This window comes from Chroicocephalus ridibundus, chromosome 3 (assembly GCF_963924245.1).
Source record: "Chroicocephalus ridibundus chromosome 3, bChrRid1.1, whole genome shotgun sequence".
Classification (NCBI taxonomy): Eukaryota; Metazoa; Chordata; class Aves; order Charadriiformes; family Laridae; genus Chroicocephalus; species Chroicocephalus ridibundus.
Window position 1 is genome coordinate 109,515,546 of NC_086286.1, and position 24,385 is coordinate 109,539,930.

Consider the following 24,385-nt stretch of genomic DNA (forward strand, 5'->3'; position numbering starts at 1 on the left):
ATGGCATGCCAAAATACATTGCATTTGTAGTAGGACGCTGCATACATTCAGAAACTGTTGAAAGTCTTTGGAATTCTTATAACTGTTTATTCATTCTTTTGTTTAGGAGTCGGTGACCTGTAAGTGCTCATTATGAAGAGAGATCTGGTTTTCTTGGTGACTCTAATTAGCCTTGCCTTCCTGTCACTGCTAAGGTCTGGATATCCTCAACATATTGCAGAGGAGTCCTGCTCTGTTCAAATTCTTGTTCCAGGCCTCAAAGGTAATGTGGACGTCTACTCCATCATTCAAATACTAATCCTTTCTTTCTAACAAACAGGCTCATTTGCACCACTGACTGTTTCTAGCAGAGACAAAGAAGGTGCCTTTCAGTTGTCCTCTTATTTGTCCCATTCATAGCCTCCTTAAAAATGGAGTTTTAACGTTCATAAGAGGAACTTAAGTTTGTTAAAATGAGCATGGTTCAGAGAATGCATGCCAAAGTTTCCCGGACTTGCTCCTGATCGGTAGCGCTTGTTACTCTGATACGCTGCCTGGTTGCTTTCTCTGTATTTGTACTCACGAATGGTGCACATACCCCAAGACTGTAAATCAGGCCCTACTTTATATCCGGAGAGGTTTTCATTGCCATTTTGTGATGTACTAATGGGAAGTATTTTGTATTTTCTAGTCTTCTGCTTGTCTTCCCTTCGTTTATAAACGCTTAAGTGCCTTTTAGAAGAAATAACAAATTAGCTAGATTTTTGGCATTTTTATAGTTTCTGTTGACAAAAGCAACATTTTTACAAAATATACCCCCAACCTATTGCCCCCAAAAGATGGCATAATAAATTACTGATATTTTCGTAGCAAAAAATGTGTTAAACTACTTTAGATAGGAAATCAACAGCTGGGAATAATTAGCATTTTAAAGCAACAGCATCTACTATGGTGTGAAATCCTATCCCTGTTTAGCCAATAACAGTAATTCTCATTATGTGGGCTATGGTATTTCTATTGTTGTGTAACACCCGTGAGCATGGGGAAATACCTATTAACTAAGAACAAAAAACCCTATGAAAACTACCAGTTTATCATTAATGATAAAGAAATGCACAGTTTAAGAACTGCACAACTAACCTTCCAGTTTTTCCAGCAGTTATGCATTGTAGTGTCACAAAACTCGCCCAACAATATCGATGCCACTAAGATTATCTAGCACAAACGTGGGCTTTACCCAATTGCCTGAGGACCATAGTATGGACTGCAGGCCCTGTCTGTGCTGGGTAATTGATTGGTGAGGGCAAGGCTCAGTTCTGTCCTGCAATTGTTTATTCAGTTAAATTGCGAGCACGGCCTGGCCACACGTTTGGCTGTGGCGTAAACTGTCCTCTTCAGACATTGCCCGGTTTGGATGCGGCAAGAGAATTGGGCTGTAGGGATGTGGGTTGTGCTTGGGCAGTTGGCTTCAGGACCAAAAAAGCTCTCCTGTTTTTTTTTTTTTAATTATTATTATTGATGCAGCTTTGGATGCCTGAACAGACCCAAAATATGTATATATATATTTTTTTTTTTATTTTACTTCAGTAAGCGGCCTTTGAGGCCTTAATATTTACACCTTCTGCAGATGTTCTAGTTAGAAAGAACACTACACCCAGGTCTTCTGAGGCTTGACTAAGCCTTAAGTAAAACTGTTGTATTTGTTTGATATATTTGAAGTGAAATAGGCATAAGATAGTGCTGTTGATGTGTCTCACAGAGGAGAACACAATCAAGTTAAATATATGTTTTCTAAAGTCAGGAAGATCAGTCGAAGGGTCAGACCCCACAGCACTGGGGACCGAAGCTTTGAAATGATTTTTCATTTCAAACAAGTTGACAAGCTTTGATAAATTTTGTAACTTCTTTGCATTAGTTTCCTTATTTGTGTAATCAGTCAAAATTAACATCTGTGATTACTATTTTTATGAAAGGACCGTTATTATTATTATATGCAGCGGAGTTTTTTTTAAAACGTATAAACAGTGCAGGACCCTGGCCCTTTGTCAGAAGGCAATCCTGTGCCAGGAAACAACAGAGAGGCCTGAAAACCATCATGTGTTAATGATCTCACTCTGCTTCATGAGATGTAAGCCTTGAAAAGTGAGAGAGATTGATGTACAAATTCAGCGAAGCACAAAATGGCCCGATACAGCCCTAGTTAATGTGAAATCCCTAAAAAGCTATCAATGCTCCAGCTACGCTGTCAGGGGGACTGGCTCGGAGAATTGGTAATGAGATACTGCTGTCCTCCGCTGGCGCAACTCCAACCTGTTTCGGTGGCCAAGGCTTCCTTTAAACTGAGCATATATGTGGCCGCGTGCCCAAATTTCAGCTCCCACGCAGTGGGATTCGCTCACTGCAGCTTTCGGGATCTGCCCCGTCTTCTCCTCTGCTGGGCTGCCAGCAACATCTCCAATGCTGGAGGGACAGAGCCCCGCACCACTGCTGGGCACGAGCCTGTCGGGATTTGGGAAAAACAGGCAAAGGGAAGAAGTGGAAGAAAGGAATGGAGACCATGGGGTGTGTGAAAGGGAAAAAACAGGAGGAGAGGGTTAAGCCCAAGAGGTGGTGCAGGAAGTGGAGTCCAAATGGGGTGGTGAAGGAGAAAGGCACCAGGGAAAAGCACCCAAAAGCGGGGGAGCATAATGGAGATATTTTAGAAGAACAGGAAGAGGTAAAGGGGGAAAAAAAAAAAAAAAAAAAAAGGGCACAAAAATGAAACTGAGTGGAGAGACTGGAAACTCAAAAAAAAAAAAAAAAGACACAAATCCAATTAGGACTCCACAGAATAAAAGGAGGAATCGGAAGGGGGATGAGATGAGAATGGAGGTGGAAACAGAAGATGAAGAAAGCCAGTAAAGACACCAAGAATAGAAAAAGGCACAAATGAGTTTAAGGTCAGCCACTTAGGTCTTAGGGACTGATTTTTTTTATTTTTTATAACCGCAACAGTATAAAGGAGTAAGATGAAATGCAGAGGGAAAAATACCATGGCTCTGAGAATCCAGACAGCAGACTGATCTGTGTTTTAGAAAGCCAAAAAATATTAATAATGGGAAAAGTGTATTGTTTGTGAAGAAGGGATGGATGATGAAGCCTCCCTACATTGCTCACTCATATTCTTCCTAAAGTCTGCTTCCTTTTGATAGCCACATGAGATTGAAGTTACTACTATTGTGGAGAAAAAAATAACATAGAACAATCCTTCAAAGCTTAAATTCTCAGTTTGCCACCTTGTTTTGTCTCCCTTTTAGAATCTAAAGCAGGAATTGTCTTAATAGTCTCAATGGCATACAATATATAAAAAAAGTTGATGGTACATAAATAAAATAAACCCAATTTTTTTACGCCCACACTTGATGCGTCTACTCACACAAGGAATATGAGTAACAGAAGAAAGTTATATTTGGCATGCTATTTTCATTATAGTAGACGTTACAGCTTAAGGTAGGCAGGATGCAGACATAATCAGAGACAAATCCTGTCCCACAGAATTCACAAAATTGACAAGCAAATTGAGGCACATTGACAGCAATGGTAAGATAAATCACCTGAATTATGAAAGATCTTTCCCAGAGATGACAGGCGAAGAAGCTTCTAGTAGTGTCAGGGTTGTGCCTGGTACCTGCGATCCTGCTGCAGCTCAGTTGGGCACCGGGGCTGCACTTCTTTTGGGGGGGTGTGGGGCAACACATCAGTGTGGAGCACTGCGGGGCACATCTCACCCTGTCTCACCTGTGTGGGCAAGAGCTGCATTGCGTGGAAGAAGGTGCTCTTTTGTGCCATAGGGCTGGAGCAAAAAGCCACCCGGGCAGGGATGGAGAGGAGGCTGAGCAGGACATGTATGACTGCAAAGGGACTGTGGCTAGTGGAGGAGGCCACGGGGGAGCAACAGGGTAAGGACCACCATGCACCAATCCCAACCTCCTGCTCCAAAGGGACTGGGTGTAACATGTGGCACAGGGGCTGGATTCCAGAAAGGGTGTGCAGAGGCGTCTTTCTCTAAGTTAATTTGTTTGCTTTTTTTTCCTAATTCAGGAATCAGAAGTTAAAAATCAGCTTTAATTGGTGATAAATTAAATTGATTGAAATTCCTTGACAGAAAACTGTTTTGTTGCCCATGACACCTGCGCAGGCTTTACTTCCTCAGCTTGCACAGGGCTCAGGGTGCCTACAGCAAAAATAGGGACTTAAACACGGCAAAACTGAACCGGACCACGGATCAGTCCCTCTTGGCCAAGGTCTTGCCACTTAAAACAGCTAGATAACAAAAAAAATGCAGAGTGGCCTGTAGCTGAGCCTGTAATGGGGTAATCTCCTCCCAGGGAAAGTTTCTTAAACACCCACACTAAGGAATGCAGTGTCATCTTATTATAGGAATAAATGCAGGCAAGTGTAATGGCCTGAAGCAAGAGTGATCTATTTTATTGATCCCTAATGCACAGCTTTCACTCTGAAGAACGTGTAAAGCAATAGGCTGTAATAGCCTGCTCTCAGCCTCCAGAGAACAGGGAAAAGTCATTGTCAGGATTTATCTTTGGGAAGCAAAGAACTCATAACCAGCCCTGAGGGGGGAAAGGCAATCATACAAAGCCTATTGGTTACCTGATAATAAAAGAAGTGACGTTCCCAAATGTGCCAAATAATAGCCTGTTTCATACTAACAATATTATTCACTAGGGATTATGTGAAGTTTGTCCTCATTAAGGTCAGAGAACGGCCTATTTTTGCATGTCTGAAGGCAGGGAAGATGGTCTGGAGCCTGCTGGCAGCCTGAAGAAGGAAAATATAACAGATGGAGGGCCGAGTTCAGCTCACAGCCACCTCTCTCTACAATAAGGGGAGAGAGAGAGAGCTGGAGGCTGCATATTTGAAACGTGCCATGTTGTGGCTTGTTTTCACATGTCGTGCCTATAGTCCCTCTCTGAACCACAGCTGCCAGCTATGCCAGAGAGCAGAGCTTGAGGGGTGCGTGGTACGTGTTTACTTTCCTGCTGTGGTGCTCACTTCATCTTCCTGGAGAGCTGCTGATGCTCGCTCTCCTCTGTAGAAGTACGGCGCTGGGGCAGCAGGTGTGTTGTGCTAGCTCTGGCTTCTAGATCCTGGCAGTTTCTTTTCTGTGGAAGGCATAGAATTTTCTTCTCCTTTGTATAAATCCCTTTTGTAAAGGTGGCTATGCAAATCATTCTTTAAACTTCTATTTGTTTAAGGGATTTTAATTTTATGTCAATGGCAAGCTACAATAGCAGTACAATAGCAGGGGGCGAAACAAGCTAAGCATCCCCAAATTTCCAATGAAAGGCACCAGGGTGGCAAACATTTACAGAAACTGATGTTTAAATATGCTGAATGTAATAAGGCACCATGAGCCACGTGCACCTAAGTACAACGCACAGTGGTTTGTACCACGGACATTAAAAGGCACAGCATATAACTGAGAATATGGATCAGGAGATACTCTCTCATGCTTAAAAATGATCCTCTAAATAACAGATGTAGCAATGCCTTCCTCTAGACCTGATCCATCCTTACTCTGTAAACAGAATAAACTTGTTTCTTTTTTTTTTTTTTTTAATTCGAGGTTATAGTTAAGTCATTTGTACTTGAAACTTAAGCATGTTCTCAGCAGACACTCAGGAAGTGTTTGGTGAACACAGACACAGAAGTTTATGTGCTAAGTTGGGGCCTAGTTCTGAAGCTTATACTTAAGTGAATTGTGCTGTTGGGCTTTTTGGAAGTTGATGGTATGAGTAACATCCACAAAACTAGACCCACCTATGAGACTTTGTTAATGTATTGACTTTGGTTTTGTCAGTGTGTATGCCAATTGCAGGAGACTGTTTTCCGTGCATCAAGTAAAGCTGTTAAGTCAGATGGTATCTGCTTATCTGCTTTTGTTTTTTTCCCCCTCTTGTTATAGTAGGTTTTTATTTTCACTGAGGAGAATGGCATTCTTGTCACTGCTGCCAACAGAGAATAGTCCTGGTTCAATATGATTGTTCTTTTTGTTTGCTTTTGTATCGACAGGGGACGCTGGAGAAAAGGGGGAGAAAGGGGCTCCGGGTCGTCCAGGCAGAGTTGGGCCTCCAGGAGAAAAAGGTAACTTTGTTTTAAAGGAGATATTTTGAAAGTCATTCCTGACCAAATGCTGCTTTTCCTTCTGAGGCCGTGATGATGGGGATCCTCTCTCCCTTTGCTGGGTGACAAAATCATCCTTGGGCATTCTTCTATAGCGTTGTGGTTTAATCCTGGTAGGCAGCTCAGCACCACGCAGCTGCTCGCTCACTCCTGGTGGGACGGGAAAGAGAATTGGAAGGGTAAAAGTGAGAAAACTCATGGGTTGAGATAAAGACAGTTTAATAAGTAAAGCAAAAGCTGTGTGTGCAAGCAAAGCAAAACAAGGAATTCATTCACTGCTTCCCATCGCAGGCAGGTGCCATCCCCAGGACAGCAGGGCTCCATCACACGTAACAGTTACTTGGGAAGACAAACGCCATCACTCTGAACATCTCCCCTTCCTCCTCCTTCCCACAGTTTTTATTGCTGAGCAGTACATCATATGGTATGGAATATTGCTTGGGTCAGTTGGGGTCAGCTGTCCCAGTTGTGTCCCCTCCCAGCCTCTTGTGCACCCCCAGCCTACTCGCTGGTGGGGTGGTGTGAGGAGCTGAAAAGGCCTTGGCGCTGTATAAGCATTGCTCAGCAACAACTAAAACATCCCCGTGTTATCAACACTGTTTTGGTGACAAATCTAAAATATAACACCCTATCAGCTGCGATAAAGAAAATTAACTCTATCCTAGCCAAAACCAATACAGCTGTATGCATGCATTTGTAGACTAACTATTGGTTTCCGGTCAAAAAGATCCATTTTGGAAAAAAAAAATATTCTTGATTTTGTAGAAAGGTCTCTGTGAAGAAAGTCATCATAATGTCATCTTCATAATTTATCTTCCGCAAATGAAAACATTATATTAGATCAGAGGGAAAAAATAATGAGGCTTAATTTTCTTGTTTCCTTTTGTTTGTAAATGGGAACACTCCCAATACCTTAATTAAAACCACTGAAGGAAGGCAGAGATGACCATGAGTGATTCCACATTTTTGGGGTTACAATTCAGAAATATTTATGGACACATGATGGTAATGTTGTTTGCATTGTAGTTCAAAAATATTTGGAGCTCTTGAGAGCTCCAAATAGTATTCGGTCATACAGCTGAGAGACATGTGGTATTTCTGTCTTGCAGGAAATTCTGTCTTTTCACATTTGTTTTTCTCCTGAAGCAAGGAAGAAATTTGACCTTCATAGGTTTTACAGGAGTGCACATTCTGGAAAATTCACATTAGGACTAGTCAAAACCTTTTATTTCAATATTGAAATTAAATATTTGAAATTCCTGTCATCGGAACAATGGAGTAAGTTTTTACTGAACTGAATTTACAAGCTTCCTTTCAAAGCAATTGCAGTGGTAATTTATGCTTCCTTGTGATGAGGCATGATCTGTTACGTAGTTCTGCTGGGCAGTTACAGGACTCTGATACCTGCCGTTTTCCCTGGAACCAAAATCCATGGCTAGAGCTCTTCCCCCTACAATGCATTGAAAAATTTATAACTCCCATGAGGGGTGTGTGTGTTCAGTCAGTGTATTTCCCTTATGGAGATGTACTCTTCAAGGACAAGTCTTACAAAAAATATTGGAAACTAAAATTTCAACTCTCACAAGGTAATGCAGCATGAAGAGAAGTTAAAGTACCACAGAATAATTTAGGTTAAAAGGTCATAAAGAACTTACCTAGTCCAATCTCCTGCTTAAATCAGGGCAGACTTCAAATTTAGATCAGGTCGCTCAGGGTCTTGTCTAGTAGACTTTTGAAAATCTCCAAGGATGGAGATTCCACCTCCTTTTTGATCAGTTTGTTCACCAGTGTCATCATGAAAGACCTTTTCCTTAGGGCCAACTGAAATTTTTTGTGTTGTAACTTGTGATTGTTGCCTCCTGTCCTTTTGCTATGTCTCTGAGAAGAGAAATATCTTCTCTACAAACCACTTGTAGGTAGAGGAAGACTGCAATTATGTCCCCCCTTACCTTCCTCTGCTCCAGGCTAAATAAAACCATCTTCCTCAGCTGGACTCCAGTTTGCTTTTCTTGTATGAGGGCCCAAAAGTCTCTGGGTCCTTTTATGCAAAGGGATTTTTTAGCCAGCCATTGGCCAGCCTTCATCAATGCATTGCAGGTGAAGAACTTAGCATCTGGCTGAACTCATGATATTCCTGCAGCTTGTCAATGTCCTCCTGACTGCCACCAAGTGCTCCTGCCAGCATGGGATGTCTTGCTGACTCACAGAGGTTCTTTCCACTTATTCCTTTCTGTCCCGGATTAAGGACTGGTTCCTGAGGAATCGCACTCTTTTCAGCTGCTGATTAGACTTTGGCAGCCTTGCAACAGCATCAGATAGCCCTCTCAGCACCCTTGAATGCCCTCTGGCCAGTGCCATGGACCTGTGTACATCCAGGGAAAGTAGTCCCTAACTCAGTTGTCCTCTACCATAAGTAGCATGTCCTCCCCAAATCTTTGCTACCAGACATGTAGAACTGGAAGGCCAGAGAGCAGACCTTGCCAGGGGAGACCAAGGCAAAGAAAGCACTAAGTAACTTAGCCATTCCTGTCTCCTTTGTCACTAGGTTGCCTTCCTCCTGACCAGCATGCCCATGTTATCCTTGATATCTCTTTTACTGCTGTACTGTCTTTCACGTTGTACTTCATACACATAGCTGAGTTCAACTCCAGCTGAACTTTGGCCTTCCTCGCTTCCTCCCTGCTTGCCTGGGGAATACTTCTATATTACCCTTTGGTAGCCTGCCCCGGTGTCCACCTCCTGAATGCTTCCTTTCTGCATTTGGTCTCAGTCAACAGCTCCCTATTCAGCCAAGCTGGCCTTCTGCCATAGCTGCTCATTTCCCTGTACATTGCAATGGATGGTTCTTGTGCTTTAAGGAAATTGTTCCTTAAGATTGAGGAGCTCTTTCTGGGCCCCTTGGAACTTCATAGGAACCTCTAGTAGGATCCTGCCTATGAGTTCCCAGAACAAGCCAAAGTCCAGAAAGCCAGGGCTTTTATCCTGCTGCTTGCCTTCCTCACTTCCCTCAGAATCTTGAAAGCTGTCATCTCATGAAGGCAGTCATGGTCACTGCAGCCAAGGCTACTGTTGACTATCATATCCACAACCAGAGGGTATGTGAATAACAGGTCTAGGAGACTACCTACTCTAGCTGGAAACCCAGTACCTGCATCAGATACTTGTCCCTGATGCACTTTCTGGATTGATTGCTCCTCATGGTGCTGCTCTCCTGGAAGATGCTGAAGCTCCAATTACGGAGCTTCTTCCAGTTGTTAAAAGAACTCTTCACATCTAGTCCCACTTCTCGACAAGAGAGTCTGTAATGAATGCCCAACATGACGGTCGCCTTGCTGGCCTCCCCTCTAAATCTGACTTACATGCTTTCAACATACCAGTTGCCTGTTATGAAGCAAAGTTCTATGCATTTAAGGTGCCCACCATGCAGAGCAAAACCCTTGCCTTGTTTTCCCTGCCTGTCCTTCCTAAAGAGCCAATACCCACCCACTGCAGTACTCCTGTTCTGGCTGTCCCATCATACCTGGGTGATTGATGTCATTGAATGGACTCTTAGTTCCACCTGTTTGTTTCTCAGGCTGTGATCATTTTTGTACAAGCGTTTGAGATGGGCACCTGGTCATACTGTTTTCTCACGGGGAGCTGGAGAGCTTCTCCCATCGCGCTGTCTTGCATGTTTCTCTAGCTTGGCATTTTGTTAAATCAATTAAAAATGTTTTGGGCCATCTGAGAAGTGGAAGTACTCTTTTTCAGTCAGGCTAATCCATGATGTAACGTTTCATTTATATATTTTATACGGCAAAATTGCATTTATTTGGAAAATCACTCTCATAAGGAATGCTTGAATAAAAACAATGATAATTTTCCCAGTTTTCCATACCTCCAAAAGTCCAAAATTCTGAGAAGACTGAAAGAAGAAACACTAAAGTGAAAATTCACTGCAAGAAAACATACTTGAAACAGAAAAGGGATAAAAGAAAATTGAATATTAATGCATACCGTATCTGTATTTTTCCAGGCAGTGCTTTCAGGTTAGACACAGGCAAAATTCTTACTGCTTCTGTAGCAACATATTTTTTCCGCTTTCATTTGTGCATCCAGATTTGACTTGACACATGTATGTTCTTCGAGTATTTGGTAAACAGCTTTATTTTAGCATAGTAAGAAATTTCTACAAACAAGCTCCTGTTTAAAATGAATTCTAATGAAGTAATCTTTTCATTATTGCTGTACATTTTGCAGATATTTGTCTTCATCAACTTCTTTCCACAAATGCTCCTTCAAAGAAAAATAAATTGTTACCTTGAAACCAATTTGGACTATATGGTGCCAGATTTCATCATGATACCATGTCCAGCGTCACAGTGTTGACTGGATAAGCAAACAGATTTCACAGATGTGATTTCTACCATATGGAAAGGACAGAGAAGGATACCCAGCCTTGACCTAGAATACCCTTTCAGTCTCCTGACCTTTCAGTCAGGTTAACCTCCACAGACAGCGTGTACTGCCCAGACCTGAAGTTAAGCTCATGCATAAATACTTTTCTAGACTCTCAAGCCAAACGAGAGTGACTCAACTGTATATTCTTTTCCAGCAGTCCAAGGGTTTTCCCATTTGTTAGCCAGAAGCTGGAACTTAGAGGCAAAAATAAAATATAACAACATTCTTGGGAAAAATCACGTGAGCTGCTAACACTGAAATATCCGATACACTGATGTCTTTTTCATATTTGATTGTTCGTCTTTTTATGGATGGGTAGGAACTGAGCATCATCTGGAGGCTGATAATTTGTTCACAGTTTTGGTCTCAGAAATAACCTTTTTTCCTGGACAGATTATCTAATATACATTCATGACCTGCTATTGGCTTCACTTTTTTTCTCTGTTTTTGATCTCTTGATGGGCAGTACACCACTGATGTCCTTCAAAGTGCTGTCCAAGTATTTTAAAATCTCAGTTGGTGTAAAGCTTAGACTTGTGATCCAGGTACGTAACGCATAGCTTAGCGGGTAATGAAAGATGGAGAAAATTGTGGCCTCACTTTGCGTTTGCTCCTTTCTAAGAGCACACATGGATGATCACAGCAGCCCTGTTTCTGTGCAGTAGCCTGTTAAACTGCAGTCACTGTGTTAAGACGTGTTTGACTCCCTGTATTCCTATTGAAGCCTGATAATTGTTGTCTTGTTGGGCTACTATTTGGCTCCTTCTGTTGATGGAGACTGCTAAATTTCATTATATTTTTCTGCTATTTGAATAAGTGATGGTTTACGTGAGGGAGAAACTGTAATTCTTCTGCAACATTTGTAGAGTTTTCTACTTTTGGCGTTAATTTACCTTAACAGAATCACAGTAATCTTTTTTTTTTTTTTTTCTTTCTCCTTTCTTTGTTTCATTTCTCAAGCAAATTCATCCTAAGAAAATGTGCTTAGTTTCTTTGAACTCCTTAGGTATGTAATAATCAGTGAATAAATAACTTACGAGAGAAATGGTTTTCTTATTTTATGTTTGACCTGAAATGAACACCTCAAGATTAGAAAGTGCTGTAAATTTCTTTTTATCATATCCTTTCCTCATTATATTTTCACATTTTGGTAGTTCAGAAACTGATAAACATTAAAACTTGCTGGTGCTTACCTGAAATAAATCTGGTTCTGAGTGTCCTGATGTTTCAGGGTGACATCAGACATCCTGATGTCTTTGAGCACTGATTAAGGTTAAATTCCACTTACTTCTCTCATTGCTTTTAATTAATTGTATAGGTCAATTATGATGCATAGCATGTCAGCAGAATATAAAACTGTGTTGGCCTTATGTAAAGCGTAGAGCGTTGGATCAAGTGCAATGGCTGATTCAGATGAAAGTAGCATGTACTGCAGCGCAAGTTTTGGGGTGTGAAGTTAATAGATTTAACTTTCCCCACTTGCACTGATTGCTGCACCGCACACTCCCATGTTGGGAATGAACTCAATTATTTAACTGAGTCATGATCCAATCTGTGAGGCCATAACTTCCACGTATACAAATTCCGCACAGATATTTTAGTAACAATACAATTCTGCAAATATTCCCAGAGTAGAATGGATTCTGCTTACGGCAATCAAAATAAGGAGGAGAGGGTGAATTTCCTGTTGGAATGCACAATCCAAGAAACAGCACATTAAAAATGTGTTCTTCAAGACACTTAAATGTATTATTTTAGTGTTTTAATTAGAGCCTTTGTACATCGTACTTCATTTATACTTAATTATAATGATATGTGAAGCAGAGTCACATACTATTCTTAGCTTTGGGACTCAACTGTCTCTACCTTTGCGGTGTTAGCACAGTGATGTTGGCTTTTGCCAGCTAACACTTTCCCAGGCAATTCTTGGGCATATTTTGGGAGCTAAGACAATGAGCAGCTTGCAAGTGATTATCCTGCCTTGAAGAGTAAGACAATTTAATATTGTGGAATGTACCGTTCTTGGCCACCTGGTTCCCACTGCCAGTCCCAGGCATTTAGTTTACTAGTACAGGCATAGCCTCTTAAGTAGGAGAGAAGACTCATTAATTTAATTGGATTGGAGCCAGAGTGCTCAGTCATTTGTATAATCAAATTCTAAAGAGAGGTAATAATATCTTAATTTATATTTTAGTATTACTGATTGTTCATTAATATGTAATCAATCAATCCTTTACTTTTCTGAGTCAACTTTTACATGAATTTATTGCTTGCTAAGGACTGCTGCAGGCAGGATTCCATATAAAAGTCCTGACATTGACGGTTATGGATTCACAAAGTGGGTATCTGGTTCAAAAACGTCTTTCAGTTCCACCTGAACTCAATAGAATTTTGAGAAAATCCGTGCTAGACTAAGTGGTCAAAAAGATGGCAGATGGGCTTCAGTGTAAATAAATATACTGCCTGGGGACATTAGGGATGCATAATTTAGTCCATACTTACGTGATGCCAAAAACCAGAACTGTCACTTAAAACTCAGGAACTGCTCTGAAGTCATTAGCAGCAGCCCCAAAGCCAACAAAACACTGCCCATCATCAGAAAAGATTCCAAGGACAAAAGCAGAAGCTCATTTTTGCACCTGATTTTGCTCTGTATAAAAGCCTGACATTGGCCCTCTCAAGTAATGACTGTGATTCTGGCCTCTGTCTCTCAAGAAGGACATGAGAGTTTAGAGAGGGGCACCATAAATGTGAAGAAGATGGAGGAACTGCCTCATAAGGAGAAACTGGACAGGTTGAGACTCTTGCATCTGTACAGAGTAGTCTAAGGAGGATATGATTGAGGTTAAAAAATCACCAGATGCCATCATACCTGAATTAGGAGGCACTCACTGAAACTGCTTGGGGAGAGATTCAGCAGCTCCATCTGCAATGGACTGCAGATAGTGTCTGGGGTTGCATGATCTCCCTGTATTGCACCTTCTGCTGCCACTGTGGGAATCAAAGTCATGGGCTAGAGGGACCTCTGGTCTCAAAAAGCTTGGTATTGTGTTGTTAATGTAATTCTGGCAAGATATGTGTTTTGAAAGGGCAGTTATTTGTGTTTGTGTGCATCTGAATGTGAACTCCTCCATTCAGAAATGGACCGTACTATTTCCATTTCTGCTGCCTTCCTAGATTGGCTTCCTTTTTCTTACTATCTTTGGTTTCCTTTGCAGATTTTCTAGCCTTTCTGATTTCTAGTCAGTATGGATTGATAATAGTTTCCTCTCTTATTTCCCCAGTTTGTTATGCAAAGTTTTAAAGTTTCACTTTGTCATTAAGATACCTGTCTAACATGAGCGGTATGGATCACTGCTGAGAGGTCTTTATTACTCCATTGCTACCACCGGAGCTTAAATAAATAGCTTAGACTGAAAACCTAACTTTCAGGTGGCTAATGTTGGGTGAAATTATTTGCCCCAACTACGTAAAATGCCACCTGGGATGATCCACTGTTTGTTTATATAAGATGTAACTGTGGTGTAACCACTGTTCCCTAGCCAGTCACCAGCCTTCAGTGGTGTGGATAATTCAGATTATTTAGCGTAAAGCAGTACTGTAGCCTATTGGTATATTCAGAATTTTCTGATTTCTAGTTGCCAATAGTTTTAAAAAGTTAAGTATCCTGAATGTAGATTCATAACATACCATAACATCATTATATCCTTCAAAAATACTGTTCTCGTTCAAGTCAAGTTAAATATTTCCATTGGGAATACTGACTGCTGCAAGAGTAAGGAGGGGGAAAGACACTGTATGCTTGGTCTGTACCTTACATTCTTTTTCTAAGTATCATCTGCAGATTGCTGTCAAAGATGGCACTAGGGTCAAGGGGCCTTTGGCCTGGTTTGGTACACTTCCGCTTTCATTGTTAGGTAGGTGTCCATGATGTCCGCTATGTGAAACCATGAAGAATTTCTATCTGTCTGATTTGTCTTCAAATCCTTAAGTTTGGGAAGGAAACTACTGCTCTCTTCCCTTTGACATGATTCAATTCAATTTGTTTGTGACACGGTGAAGTTGTGTTTCTGCTGGATTTGTCTTTTTGAGACCTTTTCCTTTTTTTAAATAGTTTTATACCCTCTTGTCTGTTCCAATTAATCCTGTCTGAAGAGATTGGCCATACTGTATGAAGACACCCGTTTATAGTGTTGCACAGAGCCAAAGCTCCTCATTTTTTCCCTGGTTGTGCAGCCCACCATTCATCTCTGGTATTTTATTTCTTCTCTTGTTTGTGGGCCTGAAAAAAGCCACCAAGAAGATCATTTGGAGTTGCCTTCTCTTCATTTCCTTCCAAAATCCTTTAAGTCTTCTATAATTGGTTCCAGTATATAGCACCTTCATCTGAGACATGACAGATGACTTGCTTCATATTCTCCATTCAAACTTTCTGTTAGATTTCCTACTTTTGGTCTATGGAGACTTAATTTCTTTCATTGTCCTCATTTCTTTCCAGTTCTCACTTCCTGATTTCATTAAGGCTCTTTAGACTGCATTTTTGGCAATCATAGGGCCACTAAAAAGGACTTTACAAAAGCACTTAAAACTTTTGAAACCCTCAAGGCAGATAGATCTCTCTTGAAACCTTGTGATTTATTCTGCAGAAGAAGCAGAATAAGCAAGCCCCTGGAGTAGAAGCAGGGGTTAGTCACTGTAAGAGAAAACCAAATCCAAACAGTTCTTTTAATGAGCACAGGAGACTTAATGTATGTCTTCATTGTTTGAGATAACACACTTTTACTTCTGAGCAGATCACGTAGCTTTTACTGGCTATTACTGAGACATAGTTCATTTTCTGGGCAGTATCTATGAGAAAGTAAGTGAAGTTATTTTATATATAATATTTTACTTATAAATTAGATCTATGTGTTTATTTAATTTCAGGTGTAGCAGTCTGAAAAGAGAGAACATTCAAATAACTGACAATCTGTTATGATAATCCCAATTCATAAATATCCAAAGCAAGAAAGGTCACTTACAGAGCAATTTGATAAACTCATTGCAAACTGATACTTTAGAGATTTTCAAGGAAATACCCTCTCAATATACTACCTATATTGGATAAATATGCAATAGTAGCATCAGTACCTTTATAAACTGCAGAGCCCAACGGATTGCATCTTTAGGACATGCCATGAATCTCTTCTGAAAGTGAAGCTGTATTCCAGATGCAGATCTTCATCTGTCTGAGTGGATCCATTCTTCCAGTAGGAATATATAGCTCACGGGAAAAATATTTTTGGTTTCTGGCAAAATTTCCTAATTGAGTCCATGTCCAGTAGTGACTGAATTTGATCCTTGTTGTAAACAAAGGAAAATCATTCATCATAGGACTTGCACAGTAATTAATTAGACCAACAAGCCATACATATTCAGCTTCTCACAGTTCAGAGGAAATTATTTCTTCCTGCCTCATGCCATCAACTGACAGTTGTTTGAGACTCCATGGAGTAATACAGAGGACATCTCTTAGCCCAGTGGTGGTCAATTTATATTCTGAAACTTGTTACTGATTACACTTTTAAGTTAAAAGTAATGATGAAATGTGACATAAAATTATCCAGATTTTACAAATAAATAGAGGAAATACATGACTTTCTGTCTAGTTGCATTAACAACAGAGGTCAACAGATCTTCAGTTGTCATAGACGGGGCTGAGCTATGACAAGCTCAGTTGCTGGATCCCTGTGGTAGATTTTCCTCCTAACTTGTCTCATTGATACCCTGCTCCTGCGCAGCCGAACAGTGCATAACAGATGTTGCTTTGAGCAAAGAAACAATCTTTTTGACAATCATTGAAAAAAATGCATCAATATTTCCTAAAGCAGTCTCGGCCATGGGTTTCTGCAGGATGGGAGCCTCAGAAGGCATTTGGCATACAGGCTTGTCCCTGTAGTCCCTCCATAATCGCTCTCCATTAATACTGCGTGGTACAGTGGAAACCTATCTCATACGACTTAGCTGTACAGCTGTGCTGCCTCCAGACCATGTTTCTCCTTGAAATCATGGTGCAAAGAGGCCTAAATCTGATGGCAGAGCATTGATTTGCTCAGGTGTTGCACCCAGGAAGGGGTATCACCAATGTACACTGAGATGTGGTATTATTTCCTGAGGCTCCTTGGGCCGTAGGAACTGCAGCATCAGGCAAACTCTGCCACGTTCAATACATGTTGAGTGTAACAAAATGACAGGCCTCAGAAAGTCTACCTAAACCAAATCGGGGAATCCTCTCTAAACCAATGCCAGAACCAAAGTATCATTTAGAAATAATAATCTGACAAGTTTAGACTGCGTAAAGTTTATTGACTGTAAACGGCTTGGTTTAAGCCAAAACCTTCAGTTATCTGTAAACCTGTTGTATTTACTCTATTAGGTACCTAGTGCTTGTTGATTTCAACTGCCGATCCCCTAAACTTGTAGATGAGCACTGTAGACATGGGGTTGAATAAGGCGTTGCTAATACATGCTAAAGTTCTTCTCTCAGACTCCCACTGTTAAGCTAACATTATTTTCATAATGTTTGAGAAATGCCATCCATAAAAAAGTATGATTTTTTTTTTTTTAATATTTGAGCTCGGGAGGAGCTCAGATCAATGACATCAATACTTGGACTGTGGCACACATTTTATTAGTAACAGTGCTTCAGCTTGGTTTGTGGAGACAGTGATGGCAAAGCAACTGCCTGTTCCAGTGCGAATTCTGTTTCCCCTGAAGCCATTCTAATATTCACTTTACATCACACAGGAAAGTACAACTAATAGAAAAGAGGTCAAAGTCAGACAAAGTAAGCGAATCAAGCTGTATTACATTAGATTTCTGGGCAAGCCTCATGAACGCAGGTAGGTGACAGTGGCTGGTTCATGCAGATTTGTTGACAATTTCAATTGACCTTAAGAGGTGGATAGATGCCTTTTATTTGTAAAAACACAGCTGAGGAAAACGATTTTTTTAGCAGCTCCTTTGCTACAATTACACTTTGAAGTATCCTGTGGAATTGTCTTTAAAATCAGTAACATTCAACATTGCTGGTTTGAGTCAGACCTTGTATGAACTTGTGTGTGTCTGCGTATATATGTATATATGCCTGTGTAAGATTTCCCTTAATTTTCCTTTTTCAGTAATGTAATCTTCAAATGCAAGTGCAAAGCATGAGGATGTGACTGCCTCCACAGTGTTTATATTGTATGAATTAAGCCCAAATTCAGCCCTCAGTCACAGTGGAGATACTGTGTTAGATGGAGCTATCAGTTGTGCTTGGATCCGTTAAGTCTTCTCAACTCTGTGATAGTTTTAATCCGCTGATCCATGTTTGAATGCAACGCCCCCTCATTTTCAACATAATTCTGGCAGGAGCATCTGGGAGAAGTTTGTAAAAGCTTTTCCGGTGTCTCTCAGCCAAGATCCGTTTTCATTTACACCTGTATGCCTCGTTAACGTCAATTGCTTTGCAAAGATTAAATCACTGTCTAGGTCGTTATATGTAAGTTCTTCACAAGGAGTGAGCTGGACTCTGGGGTTCAATGAATATTGGGGTTGTAGTGTGGTTTTGCTCATTGTAACAATTGATATTGCAAGCGTCTGAATGAATCAGACTACGTTGCTACCTTCCTCTTTCTGTTACGTATAGGAGAAATGGGGGACAAAGGACAGAAAGGCAGCATGGGACGGCATGGAAAAATTGGTCCTATTGGTTCAAAAGGTATGCTTCGTTCAATTGTTTCTCCATTTGTGTTTCAGATGAAAAAATCTGTGATCATTTATGCTTGAGAAAAGCTTAGTGGCTTGAGAAATGGTTAGCAAGCCTCAGAGTTTAACATAATAGGGAGTTTCTCACCCTGTTGTCAGCCAGATGACGGAGATCTCTCAGCCAGTTACCTTTCTCTCTGACAGCAGTATATTTAGCCTTAAAACAGGGTGAGAATCCTGGTTTAAGGCTAAATAAAGAATTTTGTGCACTGTCACACAAGTGTGGACAGTTAAGAGAAGCAGATGGGAAGATGCACTGTATTTTGGCAGACATTTAAGAGCCAGAAGACTTGAATTCTGACCTTGACTACCCCATAGGCTTTCCATGTGAATTTGGTTAAGTCATTAGGACCGATGTTTATTTAAGCATCTAGATTTAGGCACCAGAGCAGCATATCCAGCCCTTTCTTCTCTGCAGCATCTGAACTTCTTGGTTCTGTGAAGTTCATGAATGTCAAAAAATAGATATTGATACATATGTTCCACTTTCATAGTTTTGGCTGGCCTTTGTTGTGGAATGGAAGGACAGAAAAATCTTTATTTTTGCTTGGGCATATTTCTACTTTCCACATTTGAATGTTACTAGAGAAAAAAAAAATAAGTGCCAAATGAACTGTTGACTAAAAAATCTGCCTCAAATTTATATTCTTTTTCATGTTTTTAGGTGAAAAAGGAGATAATGGTGACATAGGACCACCAGGTCCTAATGGTGACCCAGGTAATCCATGACACACCTTGTGTATGTGAAGGATTTTACAAGATGCATGCATCATCACCAAAAATACATGTCTGTTTACATACTGGGGGAAATAATAAGAAATTAAATATTTGTATTGGCACTGTAATATTTTCAAATTACTTAAAATTATTGAAGCTGCAGTAGTTTCTGGACTTGTAGTGCATTTGCTGAAACAATGTCTCAGAGCTCCTCAGAGGTGTGATCACTCTGAAGACTAGCGTGAAGTGCAACTGTCCGTAGCATTCATCACTGGTGCAAAGTGACATCTCTGCATATCCCACTCTGGCTTCCAGCCAACTCAAAGGAGCCAGTTGGAAGCTCCTGCCCCTCCATGGATTATTGCTAGAGAGCAGGAGACTACCAGGAATAGAGATATTCCAGAGAAAAAGGTGAAATCCTGGCTTAAGAAGTGTAAGTCTTACAAAACTGGCAGATTCAGATTTTGCCCAATTCGTGCCTTCCTGGCAGGATCCACTAAAGATGCGCCAATTAGTTTTCTCATGAGAACATAATTTGTCACTCTAATTCTTGAGCCAGAGTACCACATACCTTGTCATCTAGCAGAGTTCTGCAGTGTAAGTAACCATGCTTAGACTAAATTAGACACCTAAGCTGAGTAATTGAGTAGTCAAATGCAGATTTGAATAATTGCACACAGAACTGGAAAATCTAATTGATCCTTGTTTGGAGATTTGAGCTCACAGATGTAGCAATTATCCTTTTAGTATTCTCATTCAGGTTATCTTTGTCAAACCAATATCAATTTGGGATAATAGATGGTTTTCTGTTGTCTTATTTTATTGGAAGAGGCACAGTAAATTCTGTACTTTCAAAAGTACAGAGCCACGTTTTGCAGGTAATTATGTGCATTACATGGTTGGAACATTATCCTTTTGGATCTGCTGTGTTACATTCCTTGTGAGGAACAGGCGAACAATGCACTGTGCAGATTTTTGCTGTGGAAAAGGTTTTCTTTGGAGAAGCCTGAAGAGAATAATTTTACTCAAAATGAGAAATATTGACAAATATTATTAGTTAAAAAAATTATTTTTTTTTTTTTCAGGGAGTATCTGTCAGTGTTTAGGTTAACACTAATCATGCAGGGCTGAAGCTTCATGGGAAGTGAACTGAGCTGTTCTGGGTAGGCCCAGACTCCCGTGAGAACCATATGCTGGTGCAGGGTAGCAAAGGCTATGGGTTTCTGACCATTATTTGCAAGGCAGGTGTCTTTCTCCAGGGCTGCCAGGCTTTTTTATTTTGGTGTGTCTCTGTCATTTCACAGGCATCCCGTGTGAGTGCAGCCAGCTAAGGAAGGCTATTGGTGAAATGGATATCCAAGTGGCCCATCTGACAACGGAACTAAAATTCATAAAAAATGGTAGGTTCATTTTGTATAAATATTTTCCTTTCTCATTGCTGCATTTTACCGGTGGAATTGCTCGTAGAGAGCATCACCGTCCCGCATCTGATTTGTGAAGCTATTTTGGGGTGTACAGTAAGTTGGTTTATAGAAACGCGAGTGCTCACTTTTCAGCACTGCCCTCCCCCGCAGCTGTTGCTGGTGTGCGTGAGACGGATAATAAGATATATCTGCTGGTGAAAGAAGAGAAAAGATACAAGGAAGCCCAGCTCTACTGCCATGGAAGAGGAGGGACGCTGAGCATGCCCAAGGATGAGACTGCCAACAATCTGATTGCCTCCTACATCAACCAAGCTGGGCTCACCAGAGTTTTCATTGGGATTAACGACCTAGAGAAAGAGGGAAATTTTGTCTATTCTGACCGATCACCCATGCAGACCTTCAACAAATGGCGCAGTGGGGAGCCCAACAATGCTTATGATGAAGAGGACTGTGTGGAGATGGTGGCGTCTGGCGGGTGGAATGATGTTGCGTGTCATATCACCATGTATTTTGTGTGTGAATTTGACAAAGAAAATGTCTAAGCTGTCTGCTCAATCTTTATTTTAAGAAAAGTTTTAAAGCCGATTGTATAAGTTACCCTATGTTTATAGAGTACAAGTGATACTTTGCAAGTATGTGGCATCGGTGTTGTACAGCTGTAAATACAATTTAGGTATTTCAAATATCAGTATTTACCCTTCAGAAGGGAAGAGCAGTGATAAGACATAGCTTGTTTTGTTTCTGTAGGAATATATGTATTTAGATAAAAATGTGGTTTGGGGCTAAGTTCTGCCTTCAGAACAGTTAACAAATGCAATTGCATGACTGTAAGGGAAGGCAGAATTTGGCCTCTAGTTGTTAGAATTATTATTTCTGAAGAAGTCAATTCCTGGTATTCTTTTATCTTAGGAAAATTTGTAGTTATAAACATTAATTGCTTGTCGTGCTACAGGGATATTTCAGCAATAAGGCAAATATTTTGTATACTCCAGTTAATAAGTACAAGTATTACCATAAGTTTTTTGGATGTTGAAGGCATTACAACTCTTTTTTTTTTTTTTTTTTTTTTTTTTTTTGAAAAATAGCCAAAGCAAACCAACAGATCAGGAGTCCTACCAATTTTGTAATGTTTCTTTATTAAACTCTTCACAGATGTATGACAAGGAGGCACTTAAGTAAACTGAGTTTTAGCGCTGAGGGAAAACAAAGTTCTTATAATTCAGTACTGAAAGAGGGAGCCCAGCCAGATGGGTGTTTTGGGGTTGGCTAAAGGTAAAGTAATTCTTTAGTTGAGAATGATTCAGTATTTCAGGGCCCAAATAATTTCTTAAAGTAAGCGCGTTTCACATTTGTATAAGATGATGTTGGTGCATCTTGTTACAAAACAAACAAAATAACAGCACTCCACAATTTAAGGCAGACTTCATAAATAGACAGCAAGTCTCATAAAACCAGTTTAGCTACTAGTTCTTTTTGGTAGGAAAACATCTTACTCGTTTACTCAGATTCCAAGGGTGACCTCCTGAAAAGCAGCAAGAGTTTCCAAAATTTTCATGATTATGTATATAGCAGTAATAAGTAATTTTGCACAAATAATTTATGTACCCAATTTACAATTGCATGTAATGGAAAATGTGATGTATATATATAAAAAAAACCCCAATAACACAATTTCACAAAGGAAATAGTGAATTACTTTGGATCTTCCTAGGAGCCAGTTGCATGACATCTTATCTTGCTGTTGGGCATAGAAAGATGACTGTAAAATCTCTGACTGTGTTTTTTCAGGAGTACCTTGCACAGTGTTTTAAGGTGATTTTTAAGCAGAAATGAGCATATGTGTATAACATTGTAATCAAAACACGTATCTGATCATTATGGGAGATTGGTCTATAGGATATCCACAGTGGATCTGGCACATGGTCCCAGACATTTCCCTACAGCAAGGCAAGACCAAATCGTATCACCTCTGCAGTGCCGTGTTATATGAACAATCAATGACCATACAAGTCTGTTCATATCCACAGAGTCTGACAATATTTGATGCGATGCTATTATTATATACCTAAGAAAACAAACCATTTTGCTTGCTATATTTACTCTGTGAATTTGAATCCATATATACATATATATATGTTTGCTATTAATTTTGAAGATCAGTAGCAAATTCCTATAGTATCTGAATATCAGCCCAGCTCCAGAACAATCACTCTAAGAAATGAATGGTCCTTTGATTGCTTTACTTTCTTTCTAATAAAGGTAAGTGTGATTCCTGTATGTTGGGTGTTCTTCCAACTGCATATTGAAATCTATTAAATAATGGGAATACGGTTCTACACTCATATTCAAAGACTCTTTACATAATTTGCAGGAGCTAACAATTCCAGTGGAGCAATTCGTTTGGTTAGAATAGCGCCTTTTGAATATCATGATTGGTTCCTGCCTGCTATAGAAACCCTCAGTTTAAATCTCCAACATACTTTTGTCAAATTATTCTAGCTATATTAAAACAGTCCAAACCTGAGTTACAGGTATCTGGAGCTCCCTCATTGTGTATGTGCTAAAGTTGCTAATTGTTTGTTTTTCACCCAGGTTTTGAAAGTCTCTGTTGTAATGTTTGATTTCCTCAGAAACATGAAAAGAGGCCTTTTGAGGAGGTGGGAAGCTTTTTCAGAACAATTGCTCCTATTTTATCTGGAAGTCACACTGCATTTATAAGGATTGCCTTGATGTGTGGAGCATTTAAGCAGTCTCAATTTCTATTAAAATTTAAGATGAAAAATAAAGGCAATGGAAAAAACATTTATTTCCCCCAGTTTTGTGTTCTTCAGGACATATTTTTGCAGCTCTTGGTATATGAGATAGAAAGGAAATTAATTGGACTGTCAGAGCCCTGTACATTGTCTGCAACAGTCCTTATTTCACCATTTGGGCAAGGGGAACAAGGCTGGTGTGTAGGGTCTCTAGCTGTCCCACAAGGAGAAAAGACTGCGCATCTGATATTTACCCCTTGTGAGGAATTGGGCAAGAAATGATGGAGGGATTGGAAATGAATGAACCCTTCATAATTTCTTTCACCCTGCAGTTTCTGATCCCCATATGTGGACTCTTGCTGGAGGCGCAAATCAATGTTGCTTATAGTACTCATCCTGCACAAGGCTTGCTGATGTGCATAGTTAGACTATGTATTGTGTTTGCATGGCAAGGTTTTGGTAGCAGGGGAGCTACAGGGGTGGCTTCTGTAAGAAGATACCAGCAGCTTCCCCTATGTCCAACAGAGCCAATGCCAGCCAGCTCCAAGATGGACCCACCACTGGCCAAGGCTGAGCCCAAGCTCATCAGTGATGGTGGTAGCACCTCTGGGATAACATATTTATGAAGGGGAAAAAAGAACTGCACAAGAGAAAACTGCACCCAGGGATAGGAGTAAGAAGAAACAACTCTGCAGACACCAAGGTCAGTGAAGGAGAGAGAGGAGGTGCTCCAGGTGCCAGAGCAGAGATTCCCCTGCAGCCTGTGGTGAAGACCATGATGAGGCAGGCTGTCCCCTTCCAGCCCATGGAGGTCCATGGTGGAGCAGATATCTACCTGCAGCCTGTGGAGGACCCTATACTGGAGCAGGAGGATGTGTCTGAAGGAGTTTGTGACCCCATGGAGAGCTTGCGCTGGAGCAGTCTCCTGGCAGGACCTGTGGGCCCTTGGAGAGGAGTCCACAGTGGAGCAGGTTTGCTGGCAGACTTGTGATCCTGTGGGGTCATGCTGAAGCAGTCTATTCCTGAAGAACTGCACCCCATGGAAGGGACCCACGCTGGAGCAGTTTGTGAAGAACTGCAGCCTGCGGGAAGGACCCACATTGG

General features: G+C 40.6%; 1 protein-coding gene across 4 annotated transcripts in view; it reads left to right on the forward strand.

The window, feature by feature from the left end:
• The window catches only part of COLEC11 (collectin subfamily member 11), a 41,780-nt gene extending 18,351 nt beyond the window's left edge, over positions 1–23,429 (forward strand). For 3 of the 4 annotated variants that reach the window (XM_063330430.1, XM_063330429.1, XM_063330431.1), the window contains 6 exons: positions 107–262; positions 6,049–6,120; positions 18,269–18,340; positions 19,052–19,105; positions 20,409–20,504; positions 20,661–23,429. In XM_063330430.1, the coding sequence (XP_063186500.1) occupies positions 133–262; positions 6,049–6,120; positions 18,269–18,340; positions 19,052–19,105; positions 20,409–20,504; positions 20,661–21,070 (834 nt within the window). In that variant the 5' untranslated portion in view covers positions 107–132 and the 3' untranslated portion in view covers positions 21,071–23,429. The remainder of the gene's footprint in view (positions 1–106; positions 263–6,048; positions 6,121–18,268; positions 18,341–19,051; positions 19,106–20,408; positions 20,505–20,660) is intronic. The other variant, XM_063330432.1, reaches the window with a different exon arrangement.
• The last annotated feature ends 956 nt before the right edge of the window (positions 23,430–24,385 follow it).